At 40.4% G+C, this 15,577-nt stretch overlaps 1 protein-coding gene across 1 annotated transcript; it reads right to left on the reverse strand.

The window, feature by feature from the left end:
- Positions 1-6,762: 6,762 nt before the first annotated feature.
- On the reverse strand, positions 6,763-14,600 carry LOC125244931. The gene is made up of 12 exons (XM_048155328.1): positions 14,571-14,600; positions 13,971-14,084; positions 13,825-13,875; positions 13,699-13,734; positions 13,473-13,562; positions 13,280-13,360; positions 13,005-13,088; positions 12,151-12,234; positions 11,888-12,060; positions 11,369-11,433; positions 11,059-11,159; positions 6,763-7,069 (listed from the first exon to the last, which is right to left on the reverse strand). Exons 2-12 carry the CDS (start codon positions 14,005-14,007, stop codon positions 6,957-6,959), a joined length of 915 nt encoding a protein of 304 aa, XP_048011285.1. The 5' UTR covers positions 14,008-14,084; positions 14,571-14,600; the 3' UTR covers positions 6,763-6,956.
- Between the last annotated feature and the right edge of the window lie 977 nt (positions 14,601-15,577).

The following is a 15,577-nucleotide window of genomic DNA, read 5'->3' on the forward strand; positions in this document are numbered from 1 at the left end:
GTTTCATTCAGGATTGTTGCACTGCAGCTGTCTTCAAGCCATGTTTCATTTAGAAGCATAAAATCTAGGTTGTTTGTGGTTATTAAGTCATTAACTAGAAGTGATTTATTTTTAAGTGAGCGTATGTTTAGAAGTGCTAACTTAACAGTCTTACTTTCTGTCTCTACAGTAGTCTTAGTTTGACGTGTAATAGGTAGCAGATTAAATGGGTTTGCCAAACGGTTTGAAAAGGCCTTAGGCTTTCTATAACGTAATAAAACAGAAATAGAGAAAGCTACAGGCACACTGGGTTCCCGCTTGTTCTGTAAACATTTGATAAAGTCACTGTTATCATAGCGGGGACCCGACACACATCACTGAGAGCTGTTATCGGTTGTTTTGATTCACCTAGAACAGATGAAGGAGGGTGAGGGCCCTGGTGTTGTGGCAGGGGCCGAAGAGCTCTCGCAGGAGGAGGGGGAGGTTGAGCTGGGCCCACAGGCTTTGTGGGCCCAGCTCGTTGTTTAGTTTGATGAATCTAATTAATTGTTTCCAATCTTTAAAAAAAAATTAACTTGAAAGCACAACTGCACAACTTTCACTATATTGCTTTTTAAATAACATTATTTTTGAAAAATAAATTTGTAGAACTATTTCTGAACATTAGTTTGAACTGTGTACAAAATATTATGTTCATGTTGGCATGTAGTTTATTATGTACAGTATTATGTACAGTATTTTATGCTATTAATCTGCTATGGTGTATTTGGAAAAGCACAATAAACGTTTTGCATTTTGAATTAAGTCATAAACATATTTTCAGTATGTTTTATACTATTACACTGTCCGATGTTCAACAAAACTTGACTAATGTGCTTTTCGTTCTCTTGAAAAATTACACGCATGCGCAGTATCATCATCTCACCGGTTCTCAAATCGGACATGTCCGAAAGAAGCAGTTCTCGGTTGTGTACTGATGATCGGAAAACCGCTGCAACCGATTCTTGACTCGAGAACGAGAACGGTGACAGGCCGTGTACGTTCGTTCGTGTACGCTGCGCACGCGCACTCATATCAGCTGCTCTGCTGCTCGTGCTCATCATCATCAGTTCTCTCACAGCAGATTAAGTCAGTGTACTGTTAGAGTAACTGAATAACTCTGGGATGTTGGTTTATTTCGAGAGGTAGTGTCAGGCACATAAAAAAAACCTGCTGGCATAACTGACCTGGTGTTTCGAAACCTCACTACCAAAAACTCCAATCCTATTGGCCGGCGACAGTCACATGGCGCGACCCGGAAGTATAAAGGCGCGCCTATGGAAGCAGTCAGTATTCATCGTCTTTGAGGGACTGTTCCGCAGACAGCCCTAAGCATGGTACAGAAACACAGAGTCTCGTTCCATGTTCTCAGGGAACTATGGTTACATACGTAACCTGAGACGTTCCCTTTCAAAGGGAACTTCTACTCTGCGTTCGATGACGCAATGGGGAACAATATACAACTCAAACCCGTGCGTAGAGACGGGCATCCCGGAGAGCAGAACTCAGCTTGAGTGCTATGAACCCTCATATCGAGGGAAGTGTATTCCGCTCACCTAGGATCTTCTTAGTGCCTGATTAACGCACTAAGGAGGCTGTGCGCTAAACACCTGATTCCTCAGGGGAGCGCAAACCAGTCTAAGGGCTGAAACTCAGGAGGAGGCCTGAACAGAACCAATCACCGTGATCAGCTTAGGGAGCTAAGCACTATTACGTACACAACCCAAAGGGAAGTACAAAGCTCGCCTAACAGGTAGACCATGCAATGGGCAAACAATCATGGAGGCCAAAGAGGGGCCTACAGCATGACAAAAAATGGATATGAAATAGCAGAATATTCAGAAGGTGGCCTAGAGGAGCCACCCCGAACATCTGTTATGTTCTGGAGCAGACAGAACACTTCGTTCGGTTGCATGACACACTACCCAAGTAGTGTACTCTGTAAAAGCACCTTTTACTCTTTCAGCAAGAGAAGTACCACATACGAAAGAAGGCCTATACAGGGAACTTCACCAAAGAAGGCCTATACAGGCCTGTCACCTCGACAAATGCGTGGCATCAGCTCATGGCAGTGTTCTTAGGCACCAGAAATGATACTAACCGACACGAAGGAGGTTAACTACCATCCGGACCCATGGCCAACGGCGTGTGTAAAGATCCTCAGATCAAAAAACACATCAACATATACCATATGTTGAGAAAGGTGGCCTATAAGGCCTAAAAACCTTTAAACATATGGCATAAGTCCATTGGCCTTTACTAGGAGCATAAAAAGATCCACCTTAGACATCTAGGTGGCTGGAGCTCAACTAGCATATTCTCATAGGCTCAGTGAGACAGATGTAGTAAGAAAACCTAACCTCAGTAAGGTTCACTACAGTCTACTGAGGGGCTAACCACTCAGAGTACTCAGAAAACCTACACCATTCCTACAGCGAGAAGAGTACTCTAGCTGAACTCCAAATACTACACCGGAGGCCGAGAAGGAGGCCTACCTTAGTATACATCTGGCATCAGCAAGTGGCTGCCACATCTAGATCACCAAAGAGCAGTGTATAAAACTTCCTCAGAAGAGATACACAGATGCTGCTTCCTGATGCAAAACAGGCCTGAAGTGGCCTGTTCGCTCAGGTCAGGCGTGCTCTTAAGGTGGTCGCAAACTGAGCCAACCAGTCAACTAAAAAGGAAGGCCTCATGAGGGCCAACGATCCTAGTAACAGGTGGCTTTACAGCAACTGTAATGTATACCAGACTGTGCCAACAAGTAAACTGAAAAAGGAAGCTCCTGGGAGCCGACCAAATCAGAAACAAGAGGCAGCAGCCCGATTGGAACACTAGAAACACACACCGTGCCATCACGGGGACAAGAAAGGAGGCTGAAGAGGGCCTACCCATTCACGCCGCACATGGCAACAGCTTGCAGACAACACGTGGCTGCCAAATCTAGACCACCAAAGAGCAGTATATAAAAACTTCCTCAGAAGAGATACACAAACGCTGCTTCCTGACGCAAACAGGCCTGAAGCGGCCTGTTCGCTCAGGTCAGGCGTGCTCTTAAAGTGGTCACAAACTGAGCCAACCAGTCAACTAAAAAGGAAGGCCTAAGAAGGGCCAACAATCTTAGTAACAGGTGGCTGTATACCAGACTGTGCCAACAAGTAAACTGAAAAGGAAGCTCCTCGGAGCAGACCAAATCAGAAAAAAGAGGCAGCAGCCCGATTGGCAAATCTAGACCACCAAAGAGCAGTGTATCAAAACTTCCTCAGAAGAGATACACAAACGCTGTTTCCTGACGCAAACAGGCCTGAAGTGGCCTGTTCTCTCAGGTCAAGCGTGCTCCTGAAGTGGTCAGATTCTAAGCACCCCGCACAACAGGTCAGCCAAGAAAGAGGCCCATAGGGCCTACTATCCTAGTGACAAGTGGCATTCGGCCATTGTAAATATACACTCGCAGACTGAGCCAACCACACTAAAAAGGAAGGCCTAAGGTGGGCCAACGACTTAGTAACGATGGCTTACAGCAACTGTAGGTAACCAGACTGTGCCAACAAGGCACAAGAAGCTCCTCAGGGCCGACCAAATAGAGACAAGAGGCCATTGGAACACTAAGAGACCACACCATGCCGACACGGGACTGAAAGGAGGCAGAAGAGGGCCTACCCATTCACGCCGCATGTGGTAACAGCTCGTGATCTAATAGGGAACCAAGCTAAAAACAGCCTAAGCCCAAAACAGCCTAAGCCCAAAACCTATGGGGAGCTAATCCTGAGCGTCCGCTAATACACATTCCAACAGGCAATGAAGTACAATTGGCTAAAGGGAACCAACACAGCCAACATGGTCTAAAGGAGGCCAATAGGGCCTACGCTTCAAACAAACACATGGCACAACCTGTGGCAGTGTAAGTAATGCGAGCATAAAATGATCAAACCAAAGCATGCTAACTTAGCCAATGCTAACTAGAAAGAGGCTATGTAACAAACAGGCCTGCATTCTAAGCTAGAAAGTTTAACCGAAGGGATGATCAGAAACAGGAAGCTAAAAAATCACTATCTTTCCTCAGAAAGTGGTAAAGCTACCCTGAGTATGCAATCCAACAGGTGATGCACTCAGTAACACCAATAAACCTATCAGTGGAGAATATTAGGTCACCAATGTCTACAATAGTGGTTAAAAACAAGCCAGCTATCATGTGACAGGTGCCAACCTGTGGCAGCATACTAAGCTCACATACAAATATGTAGGGCAAGGATCTAGAACTTAAAGCAAGCACACATCAGCTTTAATATATGTCATTTCAAAAAAGGAAATCGTTCTTGGTCCGTGTACTTTTGCGTCCATTCGTTTTTCCTTTTTTAAACCAGAAATGAAATATATAAAATGCGGTTTCTTTGTTTTTTATTTTAACATTGATGAATAGTATTAGCAGATACAAGCCAATTTTCTTTATGCAAGATTAATATCTTATTAAAAATAACATAAATGATATACAAGTTGTTATTTAATATGTAAAAATGCTAAATTTAATTTCCAGTGTTTTGCGTCATACACACAGACGCTAAAGCGCCCTCTAGTGCCTGTTCCTTTGGCGTCAATACAATGACTCCTTCAAGAGCCAGCCTAAATGACATTGATTAATTTTCATTCATTAAATTACTATTATTATTATTTGTACATTTATATTTTAACCTAAACATTACATTTCTAAACCTTAAGCCTCTTGTTTTGCACTCTAACATGATCGAGTTCCCGCTTGTGGTCTCAATCCCATCATTTTTATGTGAATAAAGACCAAAACGACATCTAAATTACTGTGACTTTTTCATCTGGCTCTGTTAGGTGTTTTATATTGTTTTATATTGAGAAATTGTTTGGGATTAGGAGTCACTTTATAGCTATGCTATGGTGTTCAAATTGAAAATATACCAACATTTGTTATGATGACAAAATTATACCCCAATATGTGATTTCGTAAAGACAAAATTCCCATGCCCTTTGCCTCAGTGGAGGTTTGACATTAAATATTTCTCAATTCTCATTGAAAGCAAGGCGTTACGGCCGCGTCGCTGGGACATTAATTCTTTATGTGGCTTAATCCTAAAAACATCCAGGGAGAAACATTTTCTTTTCTTGTCATCACTAGCATCTGCTATAACTGCAACATAAACAAAATGGAAGGACAATATAAAGTTATGCGTTTATAATGGTTTTCTACAAGTGGAAAACGCTGAACGTTGAAAGCGCGTTGCCTTCGACCTGACCTGCTTGTCTGCATATCGTTATTGGTAATTTAATATCAGTGTCTTAATGCATTAGCGTTTTCTTCATAACTGTGTTTTATTTTTTAGGAAAATGCTTAACGTGTTATTAATTGTGTTCATAGTGGGCTGCTTATAAGGTGTAGTGAATTTGGTCCTCCAATATCACCTACATTAAGCCACATTAAGGATTTTTCACGTTAAACACTTAGAATGTCCCGCTTCGCTGGACGCGTTTGCTGCCAGTATCTCTTGGACATGCAGCATTATCGGACCCCTCGTGAGTGAGAAGGGTGTGGAAATCAAGTCAAGATAGGGTGACCACCCGTCTCGCATTTTGTGGGACAGTCCCGAAATTGGGAGCTTTGTCCTGCGTCACGCAAGACTTAAGTAGTGTCCCGCATTTCATTTATGTCTGTAATTTTTTTCATCCCTGAAATTACAATACAACAGAAAGAACTATAATAAAAACTAGGAGCATTAAAAATCTATTTGTGCAGCCGTCATATTCTAGCTGTGAAAATAACCAACCAACGCAATCATAGAAAGAGGTTTTCCGTCTGATGACAACTGAGTGTGGGCCTCATCAAAGTCGGTAAGCACAACTACACCAGCAAGGATTTCATCTTCCATACTGGATAAGAACCTCAAGAGCTGCTCAAAGCTGCCCAAATCAATGATTTAAAGCATGTAATCATCCATCCTGATGTTAAATATTTCCAACGAACGGCAGCGATCAAGCGCCACGCACGGAAATGGTCGAGCACCTACAGAAAAACGAGATATTCTCCATTTGTTTTAACCAATACAAAATTGCGAAATTCAGACACGACTTTCTTCACACGTTAATAGTTCATTTAATGCGGGTTTTATGGCGTTATTATAATGAAAAATGTCGAGAGCGCATTATTGTATCACGAGAGCGCATCAAATACGCGAGCAGGAATCTCTGCGCTCACAGGCGGATTCCCTTGCACAAAACAGGACGCGCGCACGCTCTCGCTCAGATATCACATCTGCGTGCTCAAACTTTTGTCCTCCTGCATGCAGCCGTGAATCTATCTTCTCTCCAGGATTTAATGTTGCCATAAGCGCAACATTATAGTGTGGGCACTCACCGGCAGAAACATTAATCGGCGCATATGCCAAGTTTGCCAACAAACGTAAATCAATATTTACATAGCGTAATAGTTGTAAATTTATCTGTTTCATGTGTCCCGGAAAATCACATCTACTGTCTTGCAACAGATCAATCCCAGCTAGCAAAAAGTCGTCTATTAGACGTTGAATAGACGTAAACCTTCAACGTCTAATTACGGTCCACTGAAGGTTGAAAATGAAAATTGAAAAGACGTCAAATTTGTCCAACTTTTCAACGTTGAAAACAGGTCGATCTTTAACGTTTACTAAATGCCTATTGTCAATTCTCAAGTCCACATTAACATGCCAAATAACATTTTATATTAACATATGAATGAAACAAAGCTTTAAAGGGTTAGCTTATAATAACTTTATTAAAACAGCACATTTTAAATAGTGCAAACAGTCAAATAACCAACACAGATTTCACATTAGAGTCAGTGCAATAAACATAGGTTGGTCCAGTAACCAACACAACACAGTTCACTTTCCAAGAGTCAACAAAACACAACTCTAAGAAAGAAAATGTACACTAAATGGTCACACTTTGCGACCTCCACCTCCAGCTCTCCCTGGAGCATGTTTAAGTGTCTCAGCCATGGCAGCCCTGATTTCCACTTCTGTGGCTGTTTTACTCCACTTCATTACTGCGGCTGCAAAAGAAAATATATTAGATGGTGCATGAATAAACCACGTCTTACATCATTACGCTGCATTCACGCGGGGCGTCAACGCTTGATGGAGGGCGTGTCTGAAGCTTGTGTTGACGCGACCGTTATAGTGATTACAGCCAATCACATTACTTTCCGGTGTTGCACGAACGCAATTGGCTGCGACTGCTCTAGGGTATTTGCATAGGGCGATCTGATTGGATGACGCCTGCGTTGGCACTTGAAAAGTTGAGAAATCTTCAACTTCTGCCGCTTTCAACGCGAGTGAAGCGACGCGACGGAACCCACAATTCAGTTCGGCAATGCATGACGTCACCCATTCAAAGTAAACGAGAAGCGTTAACGCCGGCGCCCCGTGTGAATGCAGCGTTAAGGCCCCTACTACACATTGTATTTATATTTTATCAATTAACAATTGCATGGATTTGCATACCTTCCCAAAAGAAATACAATTGGTAAGCTAAATTAGATATATACAGGTGCTTCTCAAATTAGAATGTCATGAAAAAGTTAATTTCAGGAACTCAAATTAACAGGTGAAACTAATATATTATATAGACTAGTGGTGGGCCGTTATCGGCGTTAACGTGCTGCGTTAATGTGAGACTCTTATCGGGCGATAAAAAAAATATATTGCCGTTAAAGGGATAGTTCACCCAAAAATGAAAATTTGATGTTTTTCTGCTTACCCCCAGCGCATCCAAGATGTAGAGGTCTTTGTTTCTTCAGTAGAACACAAATTAAGATTTTTAACTCCAAGCGCTGCCGTCTGTCAGTGGTACAATGCAAGTCAGCGGGAACTTCGGACTATAAAAGTAAATAAAACACGACAGACAAATCCAAATGAAACCATGCGGCTCGTGACGGCACATTGATGTCTTAAGACACGAAACGATCGGTTTGTGTGAGAAACCGAACAGTATTTATATCATTTTTTACCTCTAATACACCACTATGTCCAACTGTATTCATCAATCGATTCGTGAGGTCTGATCGCGCTCTGACAACGGAAGTGATGTCTCGCACTTATACTTCAATGAGTGCTAGACATCACTTCCGTTGTCAGAGCGCGATCAGACCTCACGAATCGACTGATGAATACAGTTGGACATAGTGGTGTATTAGAGGTAAATTATATAAATACTGTTCGGTTTCTCACACAAACCGATCGTTTCGTGTCTTAAGACATCAATGTGTCGTCACGAGCCGCATGGGTTTCATTTGGATTTGTCTGTCGTGTTTTATTTACTCTTATAGTCCAAGTTCCCGCTGACTTGCATTGTACCACTGACAGACGGCAGCGTTTGGAGTCAAAAATCTTAATTTGTGTTCTACTGAAGAAACAAAGACATCTACATCTTGGATGCGCTGGGGGTTAAGCAGATAAACATCACATTTTCATTTTTGGGTGAACTATCCCTTTAATCTATTCTCAAAGTTGGGTTGGGAGCTGGGTCTATTCTACGCAAGCTATGATGACTTTCACCTTGATATTTTAGCGCGGATGTATTCCTAGCCGAACTGACCCTTCGTAAAGACCCGCCCCCCTTAGCTTACTGTTGCTTTGTCTGTCAAGCTGTGGCGCTGTGACGCCACACAGTGATAAATGCATCACGGAGCAAAGAGGACACTGACAACACGTCGACAGACAAGACAGAGCAGGTTACTTATGATATTAAACCAAGTCCCAGCTTTAAAGCTGTGTAGTTTTTTAAGAAATTCAAACAATAAAAACCGTTTTGTTGCTCTTTAATGTGCCGTGACCATGGTCGTGACAGATTGCTGTAGCGCCTCAGCTCAAGAGGCTCATCAACCGATCATCTCTTACTACGAGTCCATTTATAGCATCAAATAAACATGAATGAACATGAGAATCAATGTTGTTTCAAACGCGGAAATATGTCAATATACAAAATTTTTCAAGTTTAACTCCACCGAGGTTAATCTTCTAACTCCTGTCTGCTTTGTTGGACGAAATGGCGGATTACTTTTAGACACTAATTGCGTCCCAAATGACGCACTATACACTAAGCACTTCTACACTATGTACTTGTGCACTGCACTCATCCATGTAGTGTGTGAATTATATAAGGTTATTTTGTCATTTAACAACGGAGTCTGATCCTCCCTTCCCCTCCATTACGTAATTAAAGCTGCGACAGTTGAGTGCACAAAGTGTCCAACATTCCACACTTCGTTTTTTCCGTTAATTTAGTGCATCATCCGGGTATTTAAAGTGCACTTTTTCTTTTTGGAATTTTCTGTGTGAACACACTACTGCACTATTTATACTTAAAAACGTCATAGAATAGTGCATAAGTACGCCAATTGGGACGCACCTATTATTTGGGTAGCTCACATATTCTGAATGTCTTCGGCAGAATTCAAATGAGCCATTTTAATCTAGATTAAAAAAAATTAATCTATGCCCACCTCTAATATAGACTCATTACATGCAAAGTGAGATATTTCAAGCCTTTGTTATAATTTTGATGAATATTGGCTTAAACCCCCAATTTCAAAATCTCAGAAAATTAGATTATTACATAAAAAAAAAAGAAAAAAAAAAGATTGTAAATACAGAAATGATGGCCCTCTGAAAAGTATAATCATGCATATGTACTCAGCAGGGGCGATTACAGGATTTAATAAATGGGGGGACCAAGAGAACTAGTGAGGGGGGCCCATGGGAAATCAGAAAATTAAACTAGAAATAAGTTATTTAGAAAATAAGCACGATTTCAAAAATATTTGAAATGCCCAGTGCCTTAATATAGACACCACACAGTTTTGTTCTAATACATAAAAATAAAATAAACTCCGTTTAAAAAAACAAGTACTGAGTACATATGCATGATTATACTTTTCAGAGAGCCAACATTTCTGGATTTAAAATCCCCCTTTTTTTTTTTTTTTATCAATTTTGATGTAATATTCAAATTTTCTGAGATTTTGAATTTGTGGATTTCATAATCCATAATCAAAATTATAACAAATAAAGGCTTGAAATCTCTCACTTTGCATATAATGAGTCTATATAATAAATTAGTTTCACCTGTTAAAGGTCCAATATGTAGGAATTTTGTAATAAAATATTACCAAATCACTTGAACAGTGTTATATATTTCCTGCAGTTGTGTACTTACAATATCCCAAAAGTCCCCAAAGATTTTTAATTTCAGAGAAATTTAAAATTTTAAATAATTGTCCATCCCAGAAATGTTTTTCACTTGTCGCCTGTCACTGACGTAATATCCACGTTCTCCCTGGTTTCCGCTGTATAGTAACCAGAGCCCTCTGATTGTAACCAAGGCGACAGACGTGGACAACTGTGTAGTTCGAAATGTCTATCTGCACGCTTGTTGTTTCGTTCAAACATTATGGACCATGGCAAGCAGACTTTAGATAAAAAAAGGAGAACTAAAACGTGGATCAACATCAGCGCGGTGTTTTCGAGATGTCGAGAGCTCTACGTCCGAGACTAACTTCCACTTGACGCTGCTCTTACATGTACTTTATTAGACAGGTAAGAAAATGTACGTAAAACTAATCAATGTTATATAGTTTACATGATGAAATGTTAGAATAGGATCTGTATGTTATTCTAATGAATTTAAAAATTGAAATTACTGCTAGTCTCATACAGACAAACTAACACATAGAATAACATTATAACTTACAATACACTAGTTTAGTTTGATCGTGTAACGGTTTGACCAAGTGAAACAGTGCTGCAAGTTTCATTCGTCTAATAAACTGAGCTGTGAGTAGTAATTCAACACTTCCGTGTATTTCGGTAGAATTGTCAATATTCCTTTATATCTCGTGTCGCGTGTCTTGTAGGAGGTTAGCAACCCCTAGCGGCGAAGAAATTTACATATTGGACCTTTAAGTTGAATTCCTAAAATTAATGGACTTTTCCACTATTCTAATTTGAGAAACACCTGTATAAACATGAAAAATGCAGTTACCTTTTACCACAGAGTAAAGAACGGTATCCTGGAAGGCTTTTTTCTCACTGCGACCCCGCCCCTTCATGTTGAAAGTAGCCATTAGGCTGTTGGTGAAAAGCCTGAGAAAACATGCAGAAAATCGTATAGTGAGGTCAACGCCTACATTCTACAAATATTCCTTTGTGCTTGCATTATTCCTAATGAATCGTCTCTTTCTGCATTTATGCTTTTCTATGTGCTAAGAGGAGGGCAAACAGAGCAGGCAATGAGTAAAAATTTAACTGCATAATACATTCTATATTCTGAGCATGTGACAGTTGTTTAATACCTGTCCATTACTTTATGGACGCAGTCCTTGTTATTCCTCCCTCCCACCTTTGAGAGCTGGGACACCTGTACATGACACATGAAAAGCCATTCAATACATTATGAATAAACCAATGGTGTTGTAAATATACTGATTGTTGCCAGATTGAGCTTAAAGCTTAAAACTAGTCATGTTGACTCATCCATACAATAACACATGGTTCCCAACCACATTCCTGGATATCCCCAACACTGCACATTTGGCATGTCTCCTTGATCAAGCACACCTGAATCAAGTATCAATTCATTAGAGAGACTCCAAGCCAGAAATGGGTGTGTCGAAAAGGAGACATAAAATTGCAGTTTGGGGTACTCCAGGAATGTGGTTGGGAACACTGCAATAACACATCCTATAAAGCTGTGTGCATGTTAACAGATGCTGCGAAAAGCATATTTTTTGACAATTAGATGATTTAGACTTTTTGAGACTTGGAGGTCTAGTCTTATTGACAGTTTAGTCCAATTTCTGTAGAAATCATACCCTTTGTTCCCAGAGGTTGCGTTCCTTGAGACGTGCCTCTTCTTCAGCAAAATCTTCAAAGGTTTCTAGCCTAGCAACATGGACAGCAGAATTCAGCGGCTCATAGTGCCTTCCGACTCTTTTTATCTCATCAAGAAGTTCAACTAGCTTTCCAAGCACTGACTTCTGGTATTCTGTGGAAGAAAATACATTAATTTATTTATTTTTGTTACTTTATGATTATTAAAGAATCATACAATAATAAATATTGACCATGGACGTACTAGCTTGAGACATGGGGAATAAGCCTCTCTCGGACTGTGATGGCATTTGAACTCCACGCTGAGGTGTGCGAGAACGCCTAGATCCTGAAAAAAAAAAAAAAAAAGTTGAAGCTCATTAAGATTTAAAGACAGCTGCTCCTGCAATAATGTCAGTAAGTGAGGTAGGAGAATTGACAACTATGAAGAATGCAACTGATCATGGACTCACTGGATGAGGACGCCCGACCTTTTCTGCTCCCGGACTGTGATGGCTTTCGAACTCCACGCTGAGGTGTGCGAGAACGCCTAGATCCTGAAAAATAAAAAAAAACAGCATTGAAGCTCATTGAAATCATTTTTTAAAGACAGCTGCTCCTGCAATAATGTCAGTAAGTGAGGTAGGAGAATTGACAACTATGAAGAATGCAACTGATCATGGACTCACTGGATGAGGACGCCCGACTCTTTCTGCTCCCGGACTGTGATGGCTTTCGAACTCCACGCTGAGGTGTGCGAGAACGCCTAGATCCTGAAAAATAAAAAAAAACAGCATTGAAGCTCATTGAAATTCATTTTTTAAAGACAGCTGCTCCTGCAATAATGTCAGTAAGTGAGGTAGGAGAATTGACAACTATGAAGAATGCAACTGATCATGGACTCACTGGATGAGGACGCCCGACTCTTTCTGCTCCCGGACTGTGATGGCTTTCGAACTCCACGCTGAGGTGTGCGAAGAACGCCTAGATCCTGAAAAATAAAAAAAAACAGCATTGAAGCTCATTGAAATCATTTTTTAAAGACAGCTGCTCCTGCAATAATGTCAGTGAGGTAGGAGAATTGACAACGATGAAGAATGAAATTAATCATGGACTCACTGGATGAGGACGCCCGACTCTTTCTGCTCCCGGACTGTGATGGCTTTCGAACTCCACGCTGAGGTGTGCGTGAAAGCCTAGACCCTTAACAAAAAAAAAAAAAAAAAAAAAAAAGTGTTGAAGCTCAATGAAATCTTTTTTTTGCTCCTGCAATAATGTCAATGAGTGAGGTAGGAGAATTGACAACTATGAAGAATGCAATTGATCATGGACATGAAAAAAAAAAAAAAAAAAAAATGTACTAGCCAATTTAAAAAAAATTTTTACTGACTTACTGGCTGACTCTGGACTAAATGCTTCTAAGGATTCAGACCTTGTGGGTGAACGGTGATGCGTTGGACAAGAACATCCAGAAACTGAAAAAGGAACAGGAATGTTTGAAATACTTTGTTTTGAACCCAGACTTAAAAATACTTTATATTCCATTTGCATTGTGAGCAAGTAGAATAAATAAAAACATGAAATTACTGTCTGAAGATGCAGGACTCTCTGGTTGTCTAATGGTGGTGTTAGCCAGTTCTGGGGGTGCAGGTAACTCGAGCAGCATTGCATTTTGTCCTGTGGTTGTTAAAAGAAATTCCAAAACCAGAAGCAGTACAGCAACTTAAATGACAGAAAAACTCTTATTGCCAACCATTCCCTGAAGTTTGATGACTGAATTATACCACTGGACCAGCCCAGCTATTTTACTCACCCTTTGGCGGAGGAACCGGAAGCAACACTGTATCCTCTAGACAAGAACATGCACAATGAAATTAATCACAGTAAGATAACGATGAATACTAATACAGTTTACACAAACAACTTAAACTGTACTCACCCTTTTTCTTGTCTGGCAAGGACTCATCCTCCTCAGGAGACAAATCTGACCCTGCCAATATTATATTTGTCACTTATGATATGTGATTGTTTACATTATATGCTCATTGTTTAATGCATGTCCTTAAATAGGACCAAATAAATTACCTTGAACATAATCTTCAAATTTCCTTCTTTTCTTCATTCTCTTTTGACTGACTGTGTCCTCCTCTTCGGTTTGAGCTGAGGTGTAATTATATTTTTCACACTCCTGTCGGCTTACTAAAAATCAAGAATGAACACAAACACTACTAACGATAGTAATTAGGGCTGGGGGATATATCGTAAGGAATTGTCACGTGCATTTCATCAGTAAAGCCGGTTCCCTGATTACCGCTAAATCGCCATCACCTGCTTTCAAATGGAGCGGCATTTAATAGACAGAGCCGTAGTTCACTGACAAGCCACACAATATCGCGTTCATTATCGCAGATATCGACTTCGATAATGAACGCGATTTTGCGTGGCTTGTCCGTGAACTACGGCTCTGTCTATTAAAAGGCGCTCCATTTGAAAGCAGGTGATGGCGATTTAGCGGTAATCAGGGAACCGGCTTTACTGATGAAATGCGCGTGACAATTCCTTACGATATATCCCCCAGCCCCAATAGTAATACGTATTTGAGTATTATAGTATTGTAACTAAAAAAATTTAATTAAAATTAAAAAAAGCCAGAAATAACATTCAAAATATATATTTTTTTTTCACCTGATGTGACTTTGACTTTAACAAATTCAAAGCTTAATCAGTCCTCTTGTGGTTGTAAAAGGCGCTTATGTGCCACAGACACGTTTTTTAGAGGCCATCGCACCACTTTGGTCTCTGTGTCAATCCAGTTCAATGGCAAAACTCCTTCCATCTGCTTCCCATTCTCCACCCAAACAGCCCGTGCGTATACCATTGCCTGAAACACAATTAGATTATTTAATTTAGAACTACACATTTCCTTTTCTACATGATGCTAACAGTGCACTACTATTTTGAATAATAGTAAATATTACATACGTTACTTGTGTTCATTTCCTGTGCTCCATTCCATGGAGGAGAGGAAAAAGGACATGCCCTTGTTCACAAGGGAGACAAGCAACTTTCCGGTAAAGGTCTTTGGTTTGCAATAACTTTGTCTTTGTCCGTTTTCTTTGAACATAGACTATATTCAATAGCCTTGACTCACATGGCTTCTTAAAAAAGTCTCTTGTGTCCTTTTGGCTCAGCACATCACATACCAAAGTTCCATCTTGCCTTTTTTCCTTCACAAATGCAAAATTTTCATTGTGAAGCATAAAGCAGTGGTCTTTATCTTTGGTTGATATATAAAAACATGACCTTGGCTCTTGAGGCTTGTTGATGCCTTTCTTTGCATTTTCGATCTCACTCATCCGCTTTGTTACTTGAGCGATTGGATTGTGGCTATTTTTGACCAATTTTTTTATTACTTGCAGATGATTTTCGAATGGGAAACATGAGATGTCATTTAGTGAACAGTTGAAGCGAGAAGCATCTTCATGCAGATGCAACAGGCAGTGCACATTGTAGACTGCAAATGTTTTTCCATAAAGGTCATCACACCTTTTAACGAAGTATTTTAGAAGCTCCTCAGCATATGCAATATATGAACGTCGTGTGTTCTCATCAGAGCTCAGCAGGATTGACAGAGCCACTGTCAATGTCAAAAAGTGAGTATACACTTCACGTGAAACTACATTTCGAAGAAC

The sequence above is a fragment of the Megalobrama amblycephala genome, linkage group LG14 (genome assembly GCF_018812025.1).
Source record: "Megalobrama amblycephala isolate DHTTF-2021 linkage group LG14, ASM1881202v1, whole genome shotgun sequence".
Classification (NCBI taxonomy): Eukaryota; Metazoa; Chordata; class Actinopteri; order Cypriniformes; family Xenocyprididae; genus Megalobrama; species Megalobrama amblycephala.

Coding starts and splice junctions, on each gene's coding strand:
- LOC125244931 (XM_048155328.1), bottom strand. CDS start 14,007: ATGAAGAAAAGAAGGAAATTTGAAGATTATGTTCAAG. Junction 13,876..13,970: donor ATTTGAAGATTATGTTCAAG/GTAATTTATTTG, acceptor TAATATTGGCAG/GGTCAGATTTGTCTCCTGAG. Junction 11,434..11,887: donor GCAACCTCTGGGAACAAAGG/GTATGATTTCTA, acceptor TGTCATGTACAG/GTGTCCCAGCTCTCAAAGGT.